The 21,810-nt window shown below is 42.4% G+C and overlaps 1 protein-coding gene across 3 annotated transcripts; it reads right to left on the minus strand.

Annotated features, from left to right (window-relative positions):
* Window positions 1-7,490: 7,490 nt before the first annotated feature.
* On the minus strand, window positions 7,491-18,020 carry LOC101774395. 3 transcript variants are annotated; one of them, XM_022823887.1, is made up of 11 exons: window positions 17,746-18,020; window positions 13,887-14,089; window positions 13,728-13,802; window positions 12,867-13,364; window positions 12,100-12,465; window positions 10,572-10,688; window positions 9,629-9,720; window positions 9,486-9,532; window positions 9,356-9,408; window positions 7,969-8,264; window positions 7,491-7,740 (listed from the first exon to the last, which is right to left on the minus strand). In XM_022823887.1, exons 2-10 carry the CDS (start codon window positions 14,031-14,033, stop codon window positions 7,977-7,979), a joined length of 1,683 nt encoding a protein of 560 aa, XP_022679622.1. In that variant the 5' UTR covers window positions 14,034-14,089; window positions 17,746-18,020; the 3' UTR covers window positions 7,491-7,740; window positions 7,969-7,976. The 3 variants fall into 3 exon arrangements, with proteins under 3 accessions (XP_022679622.1, XP_004957217.1, XP_022679623.1); XM_022823888.1 differs by lacking the exon at window positions 7,491-7,740 and adding an exon at window positions 8,376-8,425 and having other exon boundaries at window positions 8,192-8,264; XM_004957160.3 differs by lacking the exon at window positions 10,572-10,688.
* Window positions 18,021-21,810: the final 3,790 nt, after the last annotated feature.

Raw genomic sequence — 21,810 nt, forward strand, 5'->3', positions numbered from 1 at the left:
GATAGAACAGCATTAAAGGATTCGGACGTTAAGCAATGGTCGGCCAAAAGAGGCGTATTGAATAAAATAGCCATTGTCGAGTCAGAGAAAGCTGCGAAGAATTGGCCAATTCACATTCAAGATGGACATTGAATATTGACATCACGAGAGGAATGTATCAAGTGTCAGAATACATAGGAGCCAATAACGTTCGTTACAACTATTCTAGAAGAGTCTGGATAGCATTTATCGCACACAGGCGAATCTGATCGGCCACCTCTATTACTCTATGGTCATCATCGGCTAAGCCGGGGATGTCTGGTTTGCTTCGGTGAAGACAGATAGCTTGACGAGCATGGGTTTGCTTCTCCCGCTCTAACTGCTTGAGGATGTTTGGGAGTTGAGCGAGCTTGCTTTCCTCTACAGCAATGGCGTCACTGACGGTCTTCATTTCCTTGGCGAGTTCTGCCCGCCGTGCTTTAAGCCGATCTATTTCACTGACGATGTTCGGCTGAGAATTGCTAAGGAAGCTGATCCCATGGTGAAGTTCATCGGTACAAAGCCTGTGGGATTCTTTCTCTTGGTGCAACTGCTCCCGCTTGGCGCGATCGGCTAGGCGCTGTAAAGCCCTTGACATCGGAATACGCATGCTCTCTATGTATGTTGTAGGAAACAGAGCTTCTTCAATGTCTTCGGGGATGTGGCCTTTGAGCTTGCAGAGGATTTTACGTATCGGCTCTGCATCTTCCACCAACTGGCCAATATTCTGCTGGAGGAAGTCTCACATGCTTTGAAGCTTAATTTTCACATCATCAGACAAGGATTTAGTAGCCGGCCAGTGCGATAAGATCTCTTCTTCCCATCAAGCCCTCCAACCTGGAAGGAGAAGAGACTGTTGTCGGGGCTGTCTTGAGCCTATACAAAGTAAACAGAATGTAAGCTGATGATGTTAAAATAAAAATTGGCTAAATATGAAAGGTGCTTAACTGCTTCAGTTGGATTTCTCTGGTCTGTGTCGATGGTTCTGCCGCATCCGATGGAGGTTCTAGATGAGTCGGCTCGTCGAAGGGCAGTTTGTTTTCTGGAATCGCACCAGTTGAAGAGTCTTTGGTAATTATTGGCTTGTGAAGGGTTGCCGATGTTGGGTTCGGGACGATTTCCTGAAAAAAGGGTGTTTTCAATAAAATAAAGTGTATTGAGCTAAAGAATGACAGATGATCCTTTACCTCTAAAGCCAATGCAACTGATGGTTCAGGAGGGTCGCTTGATGCATCTGGGTTAGCCTGTATAGAGGATTGGCAAAGTTCAGCACTGAAGGTTACGAAGATTAAAGCAAAACATACTTGGTTACCTCAGTTGGTGGAGTTGTGACAGGTGCGGTCTCCAGGATGTCCTCGGCATGAGGATCAGCTGATGATGGTATAGGTTGCTCCTGTGCGGATTGTGTAGATGGTTGAAAGAAGCAAAGTTAGCATCGGTAAGGTATATAATGAGTTTGAAAGCAATGAGATTACTTGGATAGCCTCTATCAGGAGTGATGCTGCCACCGATGCTACTTCCGTCAGAACGGCCATTTGGGGTGACGTTGCTACCGGCGGATCAGTTTCCTGAGCCGATGTTGAGCCCTTTTGAAGGCGCTTCTTGCGGGTAGTTTTCTCGAGGGCGGAGACTTTGCGCTTTCGGCCTGTGGCTATGTCCATTAAGGATGGCGCACCGTAGCTGATGAGAGGATTAGCCGATGGAGGGGCGTAGGCAATTGACTTGTTGCTTTGTTTAACAGTTGGAGGTGTAAAGTCAATACCCTGCAAAGGGGAGAGGTATTAGTGGGAAGAAAATATCTATGACAAAAGAAGACTTGGTGAAATCAGCAGTAATAACCCTTCCATCAGGATCATTGAAGTCTGGGTCAAACTTCCTGAAGTATATCCCTGGCGCCACACAGAAGAAATGATTATTCCATTCTTTCCACCACAACTTGAATTGTTTAATGGTGAAGGTGGCAGCTGTCCATGATTCTAAGTTCATGGTGCTGGCGTTCGGGACCAAGTTGCTGAGTCTGTTATATTCAAGACCGCTGGAAAGTTTCTCACGGGGCTTCACAAGATCGGCAAAATAAGGTCTTATCGGCAATTTTCCAAAGCCGGGTTGACGAGCTACTGCCGATGGGTGATAAAATTCGTACGTCGGATATTGACCTTTACTGGTGAAGAAGTTAGCTGGGAGGATTCCAGGCTTGATGATCACCTCTAAGACTTCTCCGTTAAAGGTGCACGTGACGAAGTCAAAACAATATGGCAGCTCAAAAATGGGGACTTTACTGTGATAAGCATACTAGACGGTAGCCCCTTTGGAGAGTCTGTTGTAACAACACTTGAAGGCCTTAGCTGCCGCGGAAGGGGTGAGTTTACTGCCAGGGACAATGATATTGCTTCACCATAAGACATGCACAGTGGGTTGCAGCTAGTTCTTCCTCTAGCTGATCTCTGGGAAAGGACATACTCTTGATGTCATACTTGTAGGCATGTTGCAAGTGAAGATTGAGCCATAGATTGATGAACCACCAAGGGTCGCCCAGATTGCCGATGGGTTCTCTAGCTAATAGTTTGTTGGATACTTGATGCAGTAAGTGATAGGCCAATCCAAGAAGATGCTTTCCTAGGAGAATTGAAGATCCCGTTGCCAATGCTTCGGCCAAAGGTTGCAGATTACTAGTCGGGCCGGCCGATCTCCCGCAGAACACAAATTTGTCCAACCACATATTCAGAAAGGCCACATGCTCCTTTTCCTCAACGGTTCCGGTTCTGATGTGATGATCAATGTAAACTTTCCATCCGCCAATGGATTTTATCTCTAGCCGACGAGAACCTTTAGCTGGGAAGTGAAATGGCAAATCAGCGGAAGTAATATCCAAGCCCGTCAGTATCAGGACATCGGCTAAGGTTGAGGTCATCGGCCCGTGACTGAATAAGAAGACGTTTAGGGCGTCCGACCAGAAATATGACGCGGCTATGAGCATGGGTTCGTTTCTAGTCATATCTGATAGAGAAAGGGTAATGCATTGACTGATGCGACGCTTTTGCCAGAAGACCTTTTGGAGTTGGCCATCCTAAGATACAAATTTTTCCATCCGGGTGTGCGGTTGGGCCAAGATCTAAAAGCGTGATCCCAATCAGCTAGATCCATAGTTGTAGATTTAAAAGGGATTCTATTGGTCTCCAAATTAATTAGATCTGTCAGATCAGGGTCTCCCATGAGGCCTAAGGTGATGAATCTAGGGGTGTCAGCTATGGGGATAGTGATTTTGTCTCTAAGCAAATGAGAAATGTGAAAATGGCTAAGTAAGGAAAGGAAGATAGGAGCATGGGGAAAATGACGAAGGCAAAGAGATTTACCTCGGGGACGGTGGTAAGAGTGGCCATAGAGCTGGTTGCTTGAGGTTTGGAGTTTGTAGCGATTAGCAAATGAATCACCAATGGTCGCTGGAGATTGCTGATGGTCGCCGAAAATCGTCGAAGGTCGCCTTTCACTTGGAGGAAAGAGGAAGCAAGGTGTGGCGGTTAGAGAAGATGAACCGGTGGGGAAGAAGAAGATGACGGCTGTAAATTTATAAACTCACTCGAAAGGGTAAATGTGGTATCTCATCTGCCGCCTGCGCGAAACCCGTAGAGCTGTTACCCCTAGATGCTTTTTCAGGCAATCATGACTGAGGAGATTTCGGAACTAAAAAGATCTTGTTACTTGGTGATTGGTAAGCATCGGCGTTTTTCCAGGGAAGGTGAAAATCATGGTTGAGATAATTTCGGAGCAAAAGATATGTTTCACTCTGAAACTGGGAGGCATGTGTTGACACCGTTTTTTGACATACGTCAAAGATGGCATCAAAAGGAAGCCGAGATGCTGATGCATAGCGGAAAGACAACGGCTAGTGGAATCGGCCGATGGGGTTGCAGAGGGCTCAGCCGATGAAGCTATAAGAGATTAGCCGATGATGGCGAAAGCCTTGCCGATAGAGGAAGACAGAGGTCTAGCCGATGGAGTCACAAGGGTGCAGCCGATGGAAGATGACAGGGCATAGTTGATGGTGTCAGCCGATGCGAGCAGAAAGATTCCAGCCGATTGGAGATGTTGGAGGTTCGGCCGATGAAGAGTAGGTTTTTAGTCGATGGAGGCCAAATTCGTTTCCGACTCCCGTACGAGTCGTTTTTGTTTTGTTTGCTTTAGAAAGTTTATTTCTTTAGAGATAGATCTTATGCATAACATAGCAACTGAAACATGCTTCTGCTATTGCCTCTGATGATTATTCACAGTGCAAGTTTGCTTCATCAGGATCTATCTTACAAGCACCCAGTAATTTTTTCTGATTGCCAAAATTGTTCAATAACAGTAAAAAGCGGTCAAAGATCATGCTAGTTAGAGAGAAACAAAATGTACCGAGCCCCATTTTCAAGTCTCACATTGGATGTATTTGGCGAATCTGAACAATCTACACAATTCAGCCATGGCTGAGCAACCTTTAATTTTCTTTTAACGTTTTATTCTGTTTCTCCCTTTTCTTTGGTTAAACGCCAGATGGGAACATTGTAGTCTCTCTACTATATTAGTGTGTGACAGTCTGACAGATGTAAATCATCTGTCATTGGAGTACTAGCGATTGCAAATATACCACTTGATTTTAAAGGCAATTCAAAGGCGTGCGCAGAGGACATGACATTGCCAATTTAGAAATTTCCTGTTCTTTACAGGATTCGAAATGAAGAAAAATATCCTTGCAAGAAAAAAAGAAATGAAGGAAAATATAAACATTTCCAATCAGGACAAAATACAGATACTCTGGCTGCTCTTTTCTTTTTGCCATCGCAAATTCGCAATATGATTAGTCATAACAATGGATTTGATAAATATTACACATATATCATCTCCAAATTATAATCAAAATGACTACACAAGACAGTCGAGAGATAAGAGGTAAAATAGGTCTCTGCATATTAGTATAACTTAATAGGACATTTTCTCTCTAGCTGACCAATTGCTTTCAGATTAATTCACCGAATACTAAGATCTAGCTTGGACGATACCCTTTTGTGAAAGGTTTGCATTATTACAGCCAAAGGATTTTCTGAACATGCAAGAGAAATACAGAAATTGAGGCATCTAGTTCCTGCTATATGTGATACAATACCATAATGTTGACACCGTTTTTTGACATAATGGCGTCAAAAGGAAGCTGAGATGCCAATGCATAGCGGAAAGACAACGGCTAGTGGAATCGGCCGATGGGGTTGCAGAGAGCTTAGCCGATGAAGCTATAAGAGATCGGCCGATGATGACGAAAGCCTTGCCAATAGAGGAAGACAGAGGCCTAGCCGATGGAGTCACAAGGGTTTCTACAGTATATTCATTGGTCCCATATTATTTGCCTCTGCTTCCTTTTATGTGTTCTAATGTGGTCTATACGTTATTATTTAGTATGGATTGGTGAAAATATGTTATTATTTAGTATGGATTGGTGAAAAGAATGAATACTCTTCGTAGCTTATGCTGCTGATAAGATAGGTATATAGAAGATCAATCAGTGCTATTGTAGCAATTCTACATGTCTACTTTCTCAAGTTAGTAGAAACCGTGTACAGGCAAAGGTGAATACAATTCTGTAGAATTGCAGCATGGGGAAGGTCGAAGATGGCACTCAAGTGATCAGTGTGTTAGTCTTAGTTTCCTTTGCAAAATAGTTGTTTGTTAGCATCAGATGGCAGGCATGAACTTAAATGTTAAGTGCTTCATGCCTTCTTATTCAAAGTCCTATATACTTTATGCACTTAATCTGATAGTTAAGGCTCGTATATGAGCCACTTTATGTGTTTTCATATTTGGGACATGTGGGACATGTTCAAAAAAATTGGGACAGGGAAACAAAATTTGTGGCATACCTTTCTACTCATGCATGCTTTAGCAATTTCAAGAGCCTGAACGCCCCAATAGCAGCAGTGCTAAAGCTCCTTTTGGGTTGATTGCTTGTAAGTGCTGTGATTCTTCCCACTGAACTAAGCTTATGATCTGTAATTGGAGTACATCCATTGACCATTGGGAACTTAGCCTCTGCTGTTGCATAGGTTGGATACACTCTCACAGGACAACAGGTTCGTAACACTGATCTCCAATATGGGAAATAACTTCTCCTTACATATTTATAGGCAATGATAACTTCTTATTCATATTCTTTCAAACACCTGGGTGTTAATTGATCCTTCTGCCCACCTTCTCATAGGCTGAAGACTCTGAATTGAATATGCATTCCAATATTATGAGTGCACTCCATCTGGTTATTTTGGAAAACTGAAATTTGTTACAGGTAAAGAGGACAATATCTACTTGGTTTTTTTCTCATTGTCTTTTGAAACTGTTAACTTTCTTTGTAGCTTTTTCCAGCTGTTATTGATGGAAGGGAAAGCCTATGATTCTACAGTATATTGATTGGTCCCATACTATTTGCCTCTGCTTCCTTTTATGTGTTCTAATGCGGTCTATACATTATTATTTAGTATGGATTGGTGAAAAGAATGAATACTCTTCATAGCTTATGTTGCTGATGAGATAGGTATATAGAAGATTAATCAGTGCTATTGTAGCAATCTATTAACACCATTTTTTGACACGTGTTAGAAAAAAAGACGTCAAAAGGTAGCGAAGGTGCTGGTACAAGACGAAGGCTGGTAGAGTCGGCTGATGGAGTCGCGGTAGCCCAGCCAATGAAGTCATAGTATCCCAGCCGATGGAGCCACAGTGGTCCGATTTTTGCTCAACACAATCCTACATGTCTACTTCAGTACTTGAGTTAGTAGAAACCGTGTACAGGCAAAGGTGAATACAATTCTGTAGAACAAGATAAAATTACAGCATGGGGAAGGTCGAAGATGGCACTCAAGTGATCAGTGTGTTAGTCTTAGTTTCCTTTGCAAAATAATTGTTTGTTAGCATCAGATGGCAGGCATGAACTTAAGTGCTTTGTGCCTTCTTACTCAAAGTCCTGTACACTTCATGCATTTAATCTGATAGTTCAAGGCTTAGATATGAGCCACTTTATGTGTTTTCATATTTGCTTTGACACTTATGTAGAATTGATCCTTGTGTATCTCAATACGGCTAAAAAACAACAAATTATTAGAATCGTATGATAACAAAGCACTATATTTTTATACTCTTGTTAGGAGTTTTTTGTTTATTTAATACACTATTATCATCATATTGAATACTCAGTGTATCATAATATAATAAAATTTTTTCCACACGTAGCAACGCACGGGTACGATCCTAGTCCTCTTTAAAAATGTTTCGTAGCACATATACAGTAGTTCAGAAAAGAAGCCAATTTCGTAAGATTTTAGTTATTCTTTGATAACCACCTCTCGCGAGCGAACGAATTTGATGGCACGATGAACATTTCCCTATAGTATGTAATTTCAGAGGCGGGTGGAATTTGCATTTTGAAGTCTGAGACACAAACCGACACGTTTGGGGGGGGGGGGGGAAGCACATTTCCCATTGCATTAAGCCAAAGGCATTGTGTAGGTCCAGGTCACCCACAATTGTTATTCAGTTAGTATTACACGGCCATTAACACACAAAGGCCATAGTAGCATAAGGTTTAGCCACATCAATGCCATTTAATTGGGAACATCCACTAAAAAAACGCAACACTCAGTGACCAACCAGCTCGATCTTGGAGAAACTTGCACGTTGTAACACCCATTTGCCACCAGGCACCTGCTCAAACAAAAACATGGTGGCACAAAGGTATGTTGGAGCATGGTGTCATACAAACTTAAACAGCAGAAAACAAGACACGGTAAAAGAATACCTAACCCTACCAAGTAAGTTACAGAAGTCCTATCGGGCGATTGGTCTTACTAGCAACTTCACCGCATTAATTCTAGTGGTTATGTGGGACATGTTCAGAAAAATTGGGCCAGGGAAACAAAATTTGTGGCATACCTTTCTACTCATGCATGCTTTAGCAATTTCAAGAGCCTGAACGCCCCAATAGCAGCAGTGCTAAAGCTCCTTTTGGGTTGATTGCTTGTAAGTGCTGTGATTCTTCCCACTGAACTAAGCTTATGATCTGTAATTGGAGTACATCCATTGACCATTGGGAACTTAGCCTCTGCTGTTGCATAGGGTGGATACACTCTCACAGGACAACGGGTTCGTAACAGTGATCTCCAATATGGGAAATAACTTCTCCTTGCATATGTGGGATCCCATCCGCCACCTACTTCTGTTCTTGCAGCCTGTAACATATTTCAATAAAGTTACAATCAAATAGCACGCTCAAATAACACATGATAAGCTGTTGTTGAACCAGGACAAGACATGGCACAAACATAACAAGCGAAACATACTTATGTTATTGCCTCGAAAGAGGTTGCACTGCACTTTCCTTTATCAGCATCTTTCTCACAGGCACCAAACAAATTCCAGATGCAACAAATTATTCAACAACACTAAGGTGTTAAAAGTAACAATAATGTGCCAGACTGACATTATCCATCACATTAGCATGGCAGAGACGAATCGTAGTTGGAATGCTATGGCATTGCAATATGATGTGTATTTGTCTATTTGGAAGCAACTCAAAGCAATGTAGTTTGTCGAGTTGGGACATCAATTTCCTTAAGTAATTTTGAAGTTGATGTAAATAAAAAAATGGAATAGGAAAAAGGCATAAATTCCTGTAGCTTTCTTTCTTTTTGCGACCACAATATTACTTATTACCGTTCTAACTGAAACAAGACCAAAAGCAGTTATCACAAGATCAAGCACCCACACACCGAAAAAAGGGAAAATAGATGTTAGCATAATGCAAGTAAAGCAAATACATTTAACATCTAGTTTACCTATTAAAGTACTGAACGGTAATTCACAGGGTAAGTTCTAGGACAATCCCTGACTTCAAACAGTTTGTATTGTTCCATAATAAAATTTAAAGTACTGAATTGAAGCATGTAGACCATTCCAGAGTAAACATTGCCAAGGCCAAGATCTTTTTTGTTATGTGTGTGTGTGCATTGGGGGGTGGGGGGGGTGAGACTACAGATGAGAAATTGACAACAGCTTTGCATCTCTAATAAAGAGATAAATGTCATGGCTTATAATAACTTATAAGCACCAGCCCATAATAATGAACTAGCAACCAAATCTAACTTGATACCAAACTAAACATGCAAGTGACTAATCTGATGATAGTATGCTACATTACCCACAATATTGTTTATGCGAACACCTCGTGAACGGCATCTCACAACAAAATAAGGCAGTTTGCAAAAAGATCAAGAAGCGAAGATAGAGACTCTCCAATACAACAACATTTAATTATCTTTACCTTTTCCTCTGCAGCATGCAGAATAGCCGTTTCCATAACTGCTCTGTTTGCACCTACAAGTCCATGAAAAAAAAAAGGTTAGGGCTGATTTTTTGTTAAATGGATAAAGAACCACTTGCGCCCAACACACCTTTGCTACATGACTTTTTGTCTGACATTTTGCAGTCATAAGGTTGGCTTCAAGAAAAAGTCCAAGACAAAATAAAATAATCAACAAAATAAACATGTATTTGCCAAGAAAATTATTGTGTGAAGCAGTACAAAGAGTAGTACAGGTTTATAGTGTCCATGACTTCTTCAGTGGGGAGAAACCCATAGTCTTTGAGGATAGATGAAACATGTTCCAAGACCTCCATTCGGGACACCTGCATGACATACAAACTGTTGCATAAGGTAGAGCAAAATAAACAGAGAAGGCAATACGTTGCTAACCTATTGTGCATACAATGTAGCGATCATATAAACAATGGTACCAAAGAGATGATGGAAAGAATTGTTTGCAATAAGAGTTGGAAGACAATAGAACAGCGTGCAAAAAACAGTTACAAACATAGAATCACATTCAATTTACTACTTGTTCTATAAACTACATAATAAGAATGTTAACAAGAACAAAATTGTGGGGCAGACATTTTAGAAAACATGTTAAATTTTAGAAAGCGGTTATCTAATATGAAACTTAACACCAGCTGCGAACATTCAGCATAGTTACAGAAGCTCTTTATAAATATGTCTATTCATTTGTAAACAAACAAGGTCAGCATTATCTGTACCCTAACATAGAATGACCTGTATCTACATAGCCATAACTTGAATTCATAACAATATATTAATAAGATTAACACAGACTTGTTAGCCGTCTTACATATAGCATCTGATACAAACTAAAAAATATATTCACTACTATGGCATAATTATATAGTAATCAGTTACAAGATGTATAAAAGTTTCATTAGATGCATGCAAACACATATGAACCTAGAAAAGCCAAAACGACCTATAATTTGCGACGGAGGGAGTAGTTACTCCATATATGAGGCCAAGTTACGACTTACAACAGAAATTGTAGAGGTTTTTGCTGTTTCTAGTTCATGTTTATTACATTAAACAAAAGAGACAGTTTTAAGGCATACTCCCTTAGATTATTTTAATTCCATAGATGAAAAGTGATCCTTTTTATTTGATGTTCTATGATTCCAAGAAGAGAATTCACTACCTCATTTAGGGCCTGTTTGCTTCGAGTCTTGCCAAATTTGCCTGGCGCAGGCAGCGATCTCAGGGGTCCAATTTCGGACGCCTGTGGCTGGCGCTGCTGCCTGGGCTGACAAGCTGCCTGGCAGGCAGCATCCAAACAAGCCCTTAGTGCTAGCGACAATTTTACAAGACTAATTCCTTTGTCCATTGCTTACTATGGGTGGTTTAGACATTCAATGAGGGAGCAAGATAAATATAACTTTAATGGAGGCATATCGTCATGTTTTTTCCCTAATTATGAGTTCACAAACCTATAACATCAAGAAAGAATGAATAGATTTCAGTGAGCTTTGCTAAATTATCAGAAACTACACTTCAGAAAACTGCATCTATTTTTAGCATGAGCTGCAATACTAGGCCCACATGTCAACCACTCAGAGGTCAGTAGAGCCATATGTGCATGGCATGTGGGTCATAGTTGTCATCAGCAGGTAAAATGTGTATCTTTGCGGAAATATGGGCACAATAAGTACAGTTCTGGGATAAGGGTTCGAAGAAGTAGTAGTTAGTTCATTGATAATTTTGAGCTTGGAAGTGTAGTTCTCCGAGTTATGGAAAAAGACAGGTGTAGTTCATATATACTTGCTGTAAGAAAAGTTCATTGGTCTAAGCAAGACACCTCTTAAAACATTGCAGCAAGAGGCTAAAACGAAATTGGCATATGTTCAACGTAATACAACACTTCCATAGTCCAAATTATACCAAAGAAACCTCGTGACATATGTACCACATATCAATATGATTAGTAAATGTGTTGCAATCTTATTAATATAATACCAACTCTGGAATTCAGATATTAAATTTACTTTGAAGATTGTAGGGATGGAATACCCCTAATAGATGGTATCTACTCTCATAACTAATGCAATCCAATCTCTAGCTCACTAGACAAGAGTACGATATATTCTATCTTAAGGATGAGTACTACTATTGGAACAAACCTAGGAAGGTATGACTGCTCCTGGGCTAAGCCCATGGTCCAAGCACTAGTTGAGAAGACCTCCAGTTTCTCAACACAAGAGGGGCTCTCTTAAACTTTAATGAGAAGCCACAACACTGTGGAAAGTATAAAATTGAGATGTTTCTAAGGCGAAGTTGAAACTCCACCAAATAGAACAAAGCAAGTTATGCTGTCTATGCAAATCCAACCAGAGTCAACAGGTTGCAAACCAACCAGTGATTTTGCAAAAGTTAAGTTCATTTCTGTTTAGATTCATTAAAAATAATGAACTCAACCAGTGATTTTGCAAAAGTTAAGTTCATTTCTGTATAGCTCCGTTAAAAAGAACGAACCCTTATTACAAGTCTGTCAAATATAACATATATATCAATCTTTTCATTCAACGTAAGAACTATTAACATTCTTCATGCTACTAAGATTAGGGCATGTATTTTCTTAACAGCAATGCTAACTGTAGTAAAATAAAAAAAATAAAATACTAAGAACCAGGCATCGGCACTGCAGCGGCAATAGACAGAAAAACGCCTACCTCTGAATGTGCCTGAATGTATGCTGAAAGAGGTTCAACAACATGGGAAATTACATCAACAAGCAGCCTTGCACAATCATTAAGTGTTCTCTTTTCCTCCAGAAGCTTCTGTGTCATTTCATTTGAGCCTTTTCCCCATCTTAAGGCAATGGATTGCCTCAGTAGACGCTTATTGATAATTTCAAACCCATCTTTCTTACTACTGCCATTTATATTGGAGGAGCAGCTCCCACGGATATGCTCCTGAGCAGCAAGCAGTAGAACTGCAGACTGGATAAGTTTTCCACCCTCAATGTAAATCCAGACCTCTTCAAGTAGATTATTTGTCTTTTCTGCAAGCAGTCTAGTTGTATCCAAGAAGATCTTCTGTAAAACAGCAAGGAACAACAATTAAAGTGTCATTTAACATTTGTATGAAAGCAAGTTGTGCTGAATAACTTTCTATATATCGCTTTGTTTCCTCCTATCAAAGTAAATATGGATTAAGGAAAAACTCCAAGGAAAAAAAAAAGGTAATAGCAATATTTAGTGTATATTTTATTGAAGACATGCACGGACACATGAAGTAAGCCAAAAGCTTAACAACGGGAAACTATATACTTTCTCCGCCAAATCGAGATGGAAAGGGTGCTCAGTCCATAGTATCACTAATTCATTTTAGCAGTTGCCTGGGATCTATGGCAAGACCAAGACCACAGCTAGCTGGAAAAAGAACTTTGTGTTCACGCGAGATACAGCAGATGGGGGGGAGGGGGGGGGGCACAAACCATTTCAGGCAGATACAACAGATGGATAAGCTTGTAGATGTAATCCAGATAGTTCCGGCAGGAAGAAAGATTGTCCGCCAGATACTTATGCAGGCAAGTATTCTCAACTGCAACATGGAGCGGGAGTAGGTTCTCAATGACAACATTGCCAACTGTGCGTACATTGGCTGATGCGCCATGGCGTAAGAGCAGTTCGATCATCTCAACAGAGAACCTTTCAGCAGCTTCGTGGAGCGGGAAGTATCCATTGTTGTTTATGCAGTTGGGATTGGCATGCAACCCAGAGAGCTCAGGTGCCTTGCCCTCCAATACAACTTCTGCACACCGCAGGGCATTGAAACTGATCATGTGGGTTAAGGTTTGTGAAGTGATGGTAAAATTCCATGTCATGCCCCTGCCTGCGCATTTCTTGAAAAATTGGAGGAAGCACTGGGCGCTATCCTTTTCAAGGATGGGCTCCATTTGGTCATATTTGTCGAAGAATGTATTACACACCCACTAGATGGATCCATTAGAATTGAAAAAGGTGAAAGGCATCAGCTATATATATAAAAGAGCTCAACAAACTGTCTATGGAGGTGCATATGTGATAACAACAACAGAACCTTGTAAACCAAACAAGTTGTGGTAGCCTAGAGATGAAACCAAACATGAGGCATCAACAGCAAGGGAATAGAGAATATAAGGGGACCTAAAGCCTATCATGATTCAGGTATGTGAATCCACATGTTCCTATCCAAAGGTTCATATATGACAACACTAAACATATTGTTTCAGTAGAAGCACCATATATATTACAGGATTAAACAAAATAACATAACTAATGGAATGATCCATCAATTGAATTCTAAGGTAACTTACCTCAGGAGTAGGGTCTTGGATGATTATGTCATTTACTACGGACCTGGCCATCTCAGCGTACCTTTGATACAGAAACTGAAAGAGAGAATGTCAAGAGTCAGCACAACAGGAAGAAAATAGAAGGGGAGAGGAATATCACACAGATGGACAGTTATCGACCTTCTCATAGAAACTCCAACCGCGGTCCTCAGTAAGGTAAACAACAGGGGCAGGCTGCCGAGGATACTTGTTTCTCACTGTAATAGATCCATCATTGCCATTACCATTATCTTTGTCACAGGCAGGTGCCTTCAATTTCAATTCCATCCTTGCGTTTTTTGAAACAAGAAGTTTGATCTCGAATTACGCTCCAAAGAAGATTACTACAAGGCACACAATGGTCAAACAATGACTCAGAAGACCATGAAATAAAACGAGGCATTCTATCTAAAATGGATCACACACCACTGAAACATAAACATATGCTGCAAATAGAAAACATTGTATTTACTGCATAAATCCTGAAATGTAACAATGATTGATATATGTGAAATGAAGGGCCAAACAACTTTATAACATACCAGTTGAACCCAGGTGCTAGAAACTCTGATGCATATGAATTATAAAATCAGAAACCAAAAGCTAAATTAGATGTTTCAGTTCAACAAGAAGTGAAAGATATTCACTGGTCACTGACTTGCACGAATAACTAACTTGCCCTTGCTGATTCCACTTGAAGCACAATTAGAGAACTTGGCATGTAAGACACGGCACCAAACCAACAAAACAAAAAAAAAAGAATACACAACTCGCAGAGTACATATATATATGGCTAGGTAGCAACTGAGACTAAAGACTGAGCCAACAAAACGAGGTGCAAAAAATTTAAGCTCGGGTTCAGTCCAAGGTTCAGATTTGACGTATTGACATGAGAAACAGCATCGGATTTGAGGAATGTAGCCAACAGATGCTGATCCCAACTCTAAAGTACCAAGAAATATGTTCCAAACTTCGCCATAGGAAGAGATGCCGCAGTTCACCAAAGGTTCTTTTTATTTAAGAAAAGCAACAGAACAACAAACTGTCATGTTAATAACAAGACAGGAACTAATGACCAAATATCACAAACGTGATGCATTACCACAGGCCGGTTCCGACTTGGATCTGCTTATAATACGAAAAAGATCGAATCTTTCCCGGGTGAATCTTTCCGGATCAGAAGAAAAATATCCTCAGATAAGCAGTTGAATTCGAGAGAATGGGTTGGGGTGTGGGGTGCGGGGCGGTGGCGGCCAGGAGTTGGGGTGGGAAGGGTTGCCCTAGTCGCCGGAGGGCAGAGGTGGCTTCACGATGGGGGGAGGACTGAGAACCGCGATGAGTGGCTGGAAATAATCATCATTTGGGAGAGGAAGCAATATGGGGCCTGGCCTGGTTTTGGCAGATAGCTCAGGCCTTGCTCTCGCGCGGTATTCCTAGGGGCCTGTTTAGTTCCCTCAAACTCCCAACTTTGACACTATGCAAAAAGAAGATTCTCCATCACATCAACTTGCGATACATGCATGGAGTACTAAATGTAGACAAAATCAAAAACTAATTGCACAGTTTTGTTGTACTTTGCGAGACGAATCTTTTGAGCCTAATTAGTCAATATTTGGACAATAATTCACAAATACAAACGAAACGCTACAGTATGCTACAGTGCTACAACAGTGATTTTGGACACCCAAAATCAGGCAACTAAACAAGGCCCTATCTGGCTTCCACAAGCCAGACTTGGGTTGGAGGTGAGGAAGAGTGTCCTGAATGGATTGCACACAGCCTGGCAATGGCGTCTGCCAAGAATAGTGAACCTCAAAACGAGGACTACAAGGATGAGTTGCCTCAAGATGACTCTAGCCCAGACACGCAGTAGGAATCTGACAGAAGTGATGCAAATAAATCTTCGGAGCAAGACGAAGAGATGGATCCAGATGATTAGAGATGTGGAGCATGTATGTATGGCACACCTTTTAACTGCTATCAGCTCCAGGTTACTCCCGCAATACAAGCAATATACTCCAAGAATCTCCTGGACCAGCGGGCATCATCTTGCATTGCAGCAACACATCAGCAACTGGAACAGTCCCATGATGATAAGATTGTCGATCTCGGGAGTTTGCCTGGTTTAGGCTTGGTATGCGACCCGGCTTCAATACGAAACTAACACTTTGTTCTCTTCCTTCATGTCTCACTCTTCTCCTTCTTTTTGGAATTAATTTTTTGTGGGCACAGCCCAAAGAAATTGTTTCTGTACAAAATTACAAATGTCTATTAACTGGGTACACACTATTTTTGGGGTGAGTTTGATATCTAGCATTTACGAGGTAATGAGATTGGCTTCTGGCCTGTTGATCTACCTCTGTAGAATACAGGACAGGCTTTGCCGTTTTGCCCCCTTAATTGCGTGCGTGTGAGTTTGTTAAGCAGATCTGTTCTTGTTGTCTTGTTGATTGCCAAAGAGTTTGCTTATGGAGTTGGCGCAGGATGGTTTGTGCTACGAATCTGGAAAGGTGTATACAAAATGTATTGTGTTTCACATAAAATCTGCTCAGTTTGGGAGCGAAAATTGTCAAAAAAATGACTGTATGACATTATATTGTTTCCAAATTTCGTTGGTGATGATCGCTGAATGAGGAATCCAGCGGTGATCCGACTGTCCACGGGCAGATCCAACGGAGAATAGCTTCTCTCTTGGGCCTCTAATGCCTCATGCGGCCGCCAGCATGGAACGGCGCGGCGGATAGATAAGTGAAGGTGAGCATAAGTGCTACGACATATGCAATATACTCCCTCCGTTCCAAATTATTATTCGTTTTGACTAGGTACATAACTCTTGCTACGTATCTAGACATACATACATCTAGATCCATAGCAAAGTCTATGTATCTAGAAAAGCTAAAACGAATAGTAATTTGGAACCGAGGGAGTACATTGTTACTTATATTGTTGTATCGGATGGATTTTACCTATTTTAGCTTTGAGTAATTCAGGGGTTAGAAGGGTTCAGGAATCAGGATGTTGCAGGATATGGAAATTGTGAGTTACTGTGCCTGTGGTCCTATTGGCCGAAAGATTGCCACCGAACAATATTCCATTGAGTTCCAGATCAAGCTATTTGTCATTGTCAGGAAAGCATTTGATCCTCTTGATATACATGTAGAGTTAGGATCCCAGATCATTGCCATTGCAGCAAAAGAGATGTAAACCATGTAGATAAGAGCTAGCCTTTTCAAGTTCTATCCCCACAGGTATGGAAAGAGATCTTTTCTAACTGAATTTGGGTGGTTTACGAAGATAGCACGAAACTATATTTAGCATCAAATCACCTTGGTATGCCATGGCAGTTCTGTTGACTACATCGTATGTCACACCAGTAGAGTTTGAATAGGCACAAATAGTTTCAGGTATAAGCTTTAGCTGTGATTTATTTTCAGTATCAGGGGTCAAGTACATCAAGTACCACCTACAATTTCACTCATTGCATTTTATTTCAGTTCAATAGAGGAAAATGGTATATAATAAATTTTTCGCAAAGCAGCAGGAGAGCTGAGGAAAACCACAAACATGTCCAAACACAGGGATGATGCAATGTTATTATAACTATCCTTTCTATAGGCTCCAATCAAAGTTATATGGGCTGCAAAAAAAAAAGTGGTTACATCTATTGAACTCTAGCAGAGAAGAAACTCTAGACTCAGTGAATAGTCATTGCGAATAGACAAATCCTCGGGGTTAGATCTGTAAGATTCTACGACTCGGGTTAGATTGAAATGATCTGGATATTCTAGGGGTTTTTCTAGGAAACTTGCAAGACACGAGATCTAATCTAAACATATAGTTTTCCCCAGGGGCCTAGACGAAAAACCGCTGGGGTCTTCTTCTACCTTTCGCCGGGAGGTCCGGCCGGCCGGCCGACCGGCCGGCGCCCCGGCGGCCTAGGGTTTCGGGCGGGCCGCGCAGGAGGTGGAGGTGGTCATGGGGATCTAGTGGAGGGGATCACCTGCGGCGGAGGATTACGGAGACGGCCGGAACTCGGCCGGTGGTGGTAACAGATGGCGGCACCGGGCTTCAAGCGAGCGGCGCTTCTCCGGCGGCGGAGCAACGACGAGGACCAACGGCCTAGCTTCAGTTCGGCTCAGGGTTTCTCCTAGTGGCGACCGTCTTCGCTGGCGGCCGATGGACGCGGAGGATTGGACCGGCGGCGCTCGACGCTTCCTCCGGCCTCCGATGGTGGCGGCGACGTCAGCGTTGGAGGAGGCAGGGATGCCGGGAGCAGCGGCGGTGCAACAGGGGTTCTTGGGCGCCCGGGGCGACGGGTTTATAGGCCGCGGGGCCCTAGGGTGGCTGGCGCGCACGCCTAGGTTGACCGGGCGGCGGCTGGCAGCTGGGCCAAAATGGGCCCAGCAGGCTTGCGGCTGGGCCAGTTGGAGCGGGTCGGGCCCACGGGTTCGGCCCGGTAGGATAGGTTAGGTTATTTTCAGAAATAATTTCTTGTGAAAGGAAAAATCCAGAAAATCTACATAATTCCATAAAGCCGCAAAAAATTCTCTAAAAATCCCAAAAATTTCAAGAAAAATTCCAAAGGTAGATTGGGACACGAGGAGTTCAAATAAAATACTTGGAGCTCGTGAAAAGTATTGTAGAGCCTACCAAAAATTAGATTTAGCTCTTAGAAAATGAGAATAAATTCTAGAAATATTTTTGAAGCATATGCACTCACGAAACTTAAGAATGCATCGGCATGAATGCACAGACACAGAACAACATCATTTAATCCTAAAAAACAAACAATTATTTTTCCTATTCCTGTAAAGAAAAGAAAAAAGTCTATTTTACTCCTCTCACCTATTTACTTTGTCCACTCAAACCCCTAAGCAAAATTTAGACCCCAAACTATTTCATTTGGTCCCATCTACCCCTAATTAGATTTCTCTTTTTTGTTTCTTTGCGTACAAATTGAATTTTAATTTTAGATTCTGTTAGTTGACTTATAACTGTTGACACCAGTTTTTGACACGTGTTAGGGTCGGTGTAAAGAAGAGAAAACGTGGTCGATGCAGATAAGCAAGAAGTTGTGGCTGGGGGAATCAGCCGATAGAGCTACAGTATTCTGGCCGATTAGCCGAGGGAGTCGATGAGGACTGGCCGACTGGGAGCCAGAGTAGCTTGGCCGATATGAGCCTGAATGGGCCAAGGCGGTGACAAGATGAAGGCGGGGATTGGCCCATAGAAAAGTTGATTAGTGTTCGGCTCCATTGCGAGTTATATCCATAAGTGAATATTTGTTATTTTGAATTAGAGATAAAATCATAGTAGGTTAGGAAATCAGTTGTAGCAGGGTATAAATAGGTGTCTCGTAAGGCTTGTAAAACAACACCACAATTATCAATACAAATCTACTTTTTCATGTAACTTTACTTTCAAGTCGGCGACTCCGCCAAATCCTTTTTTCTTTTCACAAGTTCGTGCGAGTTGGCAGGCCTGCATCAACACGACCTCCGGCCAATTTGCAAGTTCCGCGTATCGAGCAATATCTAAGCTTTAACTTCGAGCGCATCGCTGTTTGTTTTGTTTAGATTTATTTGTTAGTTATCGGTATTTACTAGAATTATAGGTTTTACCCGTTATTTTAGTTTTTTATCACCAGTTATCTAGCTTGAGATACGAACTGTCGGCTATATCAACGTATTGTTTATTATAGTACAGCCAATTAGATCTGTTCCAAGTGTTGTCCCTGTGGCATTGTTTAGGTTACTCCAGTAGTTTCTTTTACAATTGCCACGTGGTTGTCGGCTATTGCATAGCCGGTCATCCTTACACTAAATCAGCCGATTTGCTGATACATCTTTCGGAATAGATCAGAACTTTAGCCAATCGAATGTCTGGAATTTGATATCTTTTCCTCCTTGTCAATCAACAGGTCAGATTGACTGGCACGCAGTGCAAACCGCACCAGGGTAATAACCCGAACAGGAGCTAAGCAGATTCTCCCGGGTCGTTTGTCCAACACAGGAGCCGGAATCATCGTCCAAATTTTAGCGTCAACACACTTTTGGCACGCTCGGTGGGACCAAAGCAAGATCCAACATGTCGAAGGCTGCCGAAATCTCAGAAGACAACGTTATTGAAGTCACCGAGGCGGATCTCAAGGACGACCAGAGGGACGAGATGGCAAAGGCTATGGAAGAATTCAAGAAGGCATGCCTAGAATGCTACAGTCGTACCAGAAGCGGGGAACCTGTCAAGAAGACCGTCCTTCCGACTACTCGCTAGATCACCATCATCGAAGACTCGGGGAAGATGTCCGAGATGATCCAGCAGTCAGTTTATCAGGCTATGATTGATCATTCCAAGGTAATGACCCACACGGTGTACGACGCCGTCATCAGCTCTATGGCTAATGGTGCGGTACAGGGGTATCAAGGACCAGCTTACGCCCCTCCTATCAGTGCACCGGTCAGAAGCTTTTCGACGGCACCCAACATGTTCCAATCGGCTCCTCAGCCGATGCAGATGCAGAGCGGGGGTTACAACACCACATTGCCCATAGGTTATAGTGGTGCACCACATTTCTAATCGCAAGTACTGTTTCACCCTACACCTATCCCTTCCGTGCAATCGCCGTTGATGACGTCGGCGCAGTGGGGAACGGTGGGAGTACCTGCCGATCTAGACCCATCCACTTGTTACGAGGTGCCTCCAGGAGCTCACACCCCAAAATCTCCGATACAGACGTCATTTCCATCAGCTTCTCAGCCAACAGTCCCGCCATATCAACAGGCTACTCCGAAAATCGGTAGGGGGGCAGGCGTCCAGGACCCTCTCAGAACTGCAGCACCAATGGTATTGTACGACGAGGCAGCAGATGCGCTACGACACGTTGATCCTACTCGTCAGCAGCCGTCGGCTCCTCATCCGACAGTCCAACCGCAAGATCTGCAGCATGCTCCAATCTTCCACCCAATCACGGTACCGCAAATTCAACAGCATATGCCGATGGCTCAGTCGATTGTGCATCAGCAGCAGCAGCAGCAGGTGGATTGGACCGCAAGGATAGCTGATATAATACAAGACCAGTTCGGACTAAAGCCAAAGGTGCAGACCTACACATACAGGACGCCGTACCCACCCACCTACGACCTATTGCCATTTCCTCATCAGTATAAGGTGCCCGACTTCACTAAATTCTCAGGCCAAGATGACACGTCCACAGTCGAGCACATCAACAGATTCATCATCCAGTGCGAAGAAGCTGCTGCACAGGACGCTCTGAGGGTGCGGTTGTTCTCATCATCCCTGTCTGGGTCAGTCTTTCAATGGTTTACGATGCTACCACCTAACTCCATCGTCACTTGGGCTGATTTGGAGAAACAATTCTACAAGTACTTCTTTGCGGAGGTCCATGAGATGAAGCTTGCAGATCTAACTAGCCTCAAGCAAAGAAGTGACAAGTCAATGGCTAGCTATATACAGAGGTTCAGAGAGGTCAGGAACAAAAGCTACAGTCTGATTTTGACTAATGGTCAGCTGGCCGATACTGCTTTTCAAGGGCTCCTACCACACATCAAAGAAAAATATGCTTCCTAGGAGTTCGAGAGTCTGAGTCAGATAGTACACCGGCTGTTTGGCCAGGAGGTAGCATTCGTGGTGGGGTCCGATTCAGAAGAAGAAGCGCATATCGGCTTGGCAGAATGGGTTAAGGGCAAAAAGCCAATCTCATGACCATTTGGGAAAAAGGAACCGGAAACGTTCGACTTCGATACATCTAAGGCCAAAAAAATCTTCGATTTACTGCTACAAGAAGGGCAGATCAAGCTCTCACCCTACCACACAATCCCGTCGACCAAACAACTTAAGAAGATGAAGTACAACAAGTGGCACAATGCCACATCTCACGACACCAATGAGTGCAAAGTCTTCTGTCAACAGATACAATCAGTCTTTGAGCAAGGGGGACTTAAATTCGAGGTCCCCACAAAGCCAGTAAAGCCGATGAAGATTGACCAGCATCTCTTCGCAGCCAACATGGTCAACGTCGGCGGAAAGAATGCACTCCAAACCAAGA

The sequence above is a fragment of the Setaria italica genome, chromosome II (assembly GCF_000263155.2).
Source record: "Setaria italica strain Yugu1 chromosome II, Setaria_italica_v2.0, whole genome shotgun sequence".
NCBI classification, from domain to species: Eukaryota; Viridiplantae; Streptophyta; class Magnoliopsida; order Poales; family Poaceae; genus Setaria; species Setaria italica.

Coding starts and splice junctions, on each gene's coding strand:
- LOC101774395 (XM_022823887.1), bottom strand. CDS start 14,033: ATGGAATTGAAATTGAAGGCACCTGCCTGTGACAAAGATAATGGTAAT. Junction 13,365..13,727: donor TCCAAGACCCTACTCCTGAG/GTAAGTTACCTT, acceptor GGATCCATCTAG/TGGGTGTGTAATACATTCTT. Junction 10,689..12,099: donor ACATTCAGGCACATTCAGAG/GTAGGCGTTTTT, acceptor GCTGCCTGCCAG/GCAGCTTGTCAGCCCAGGCA.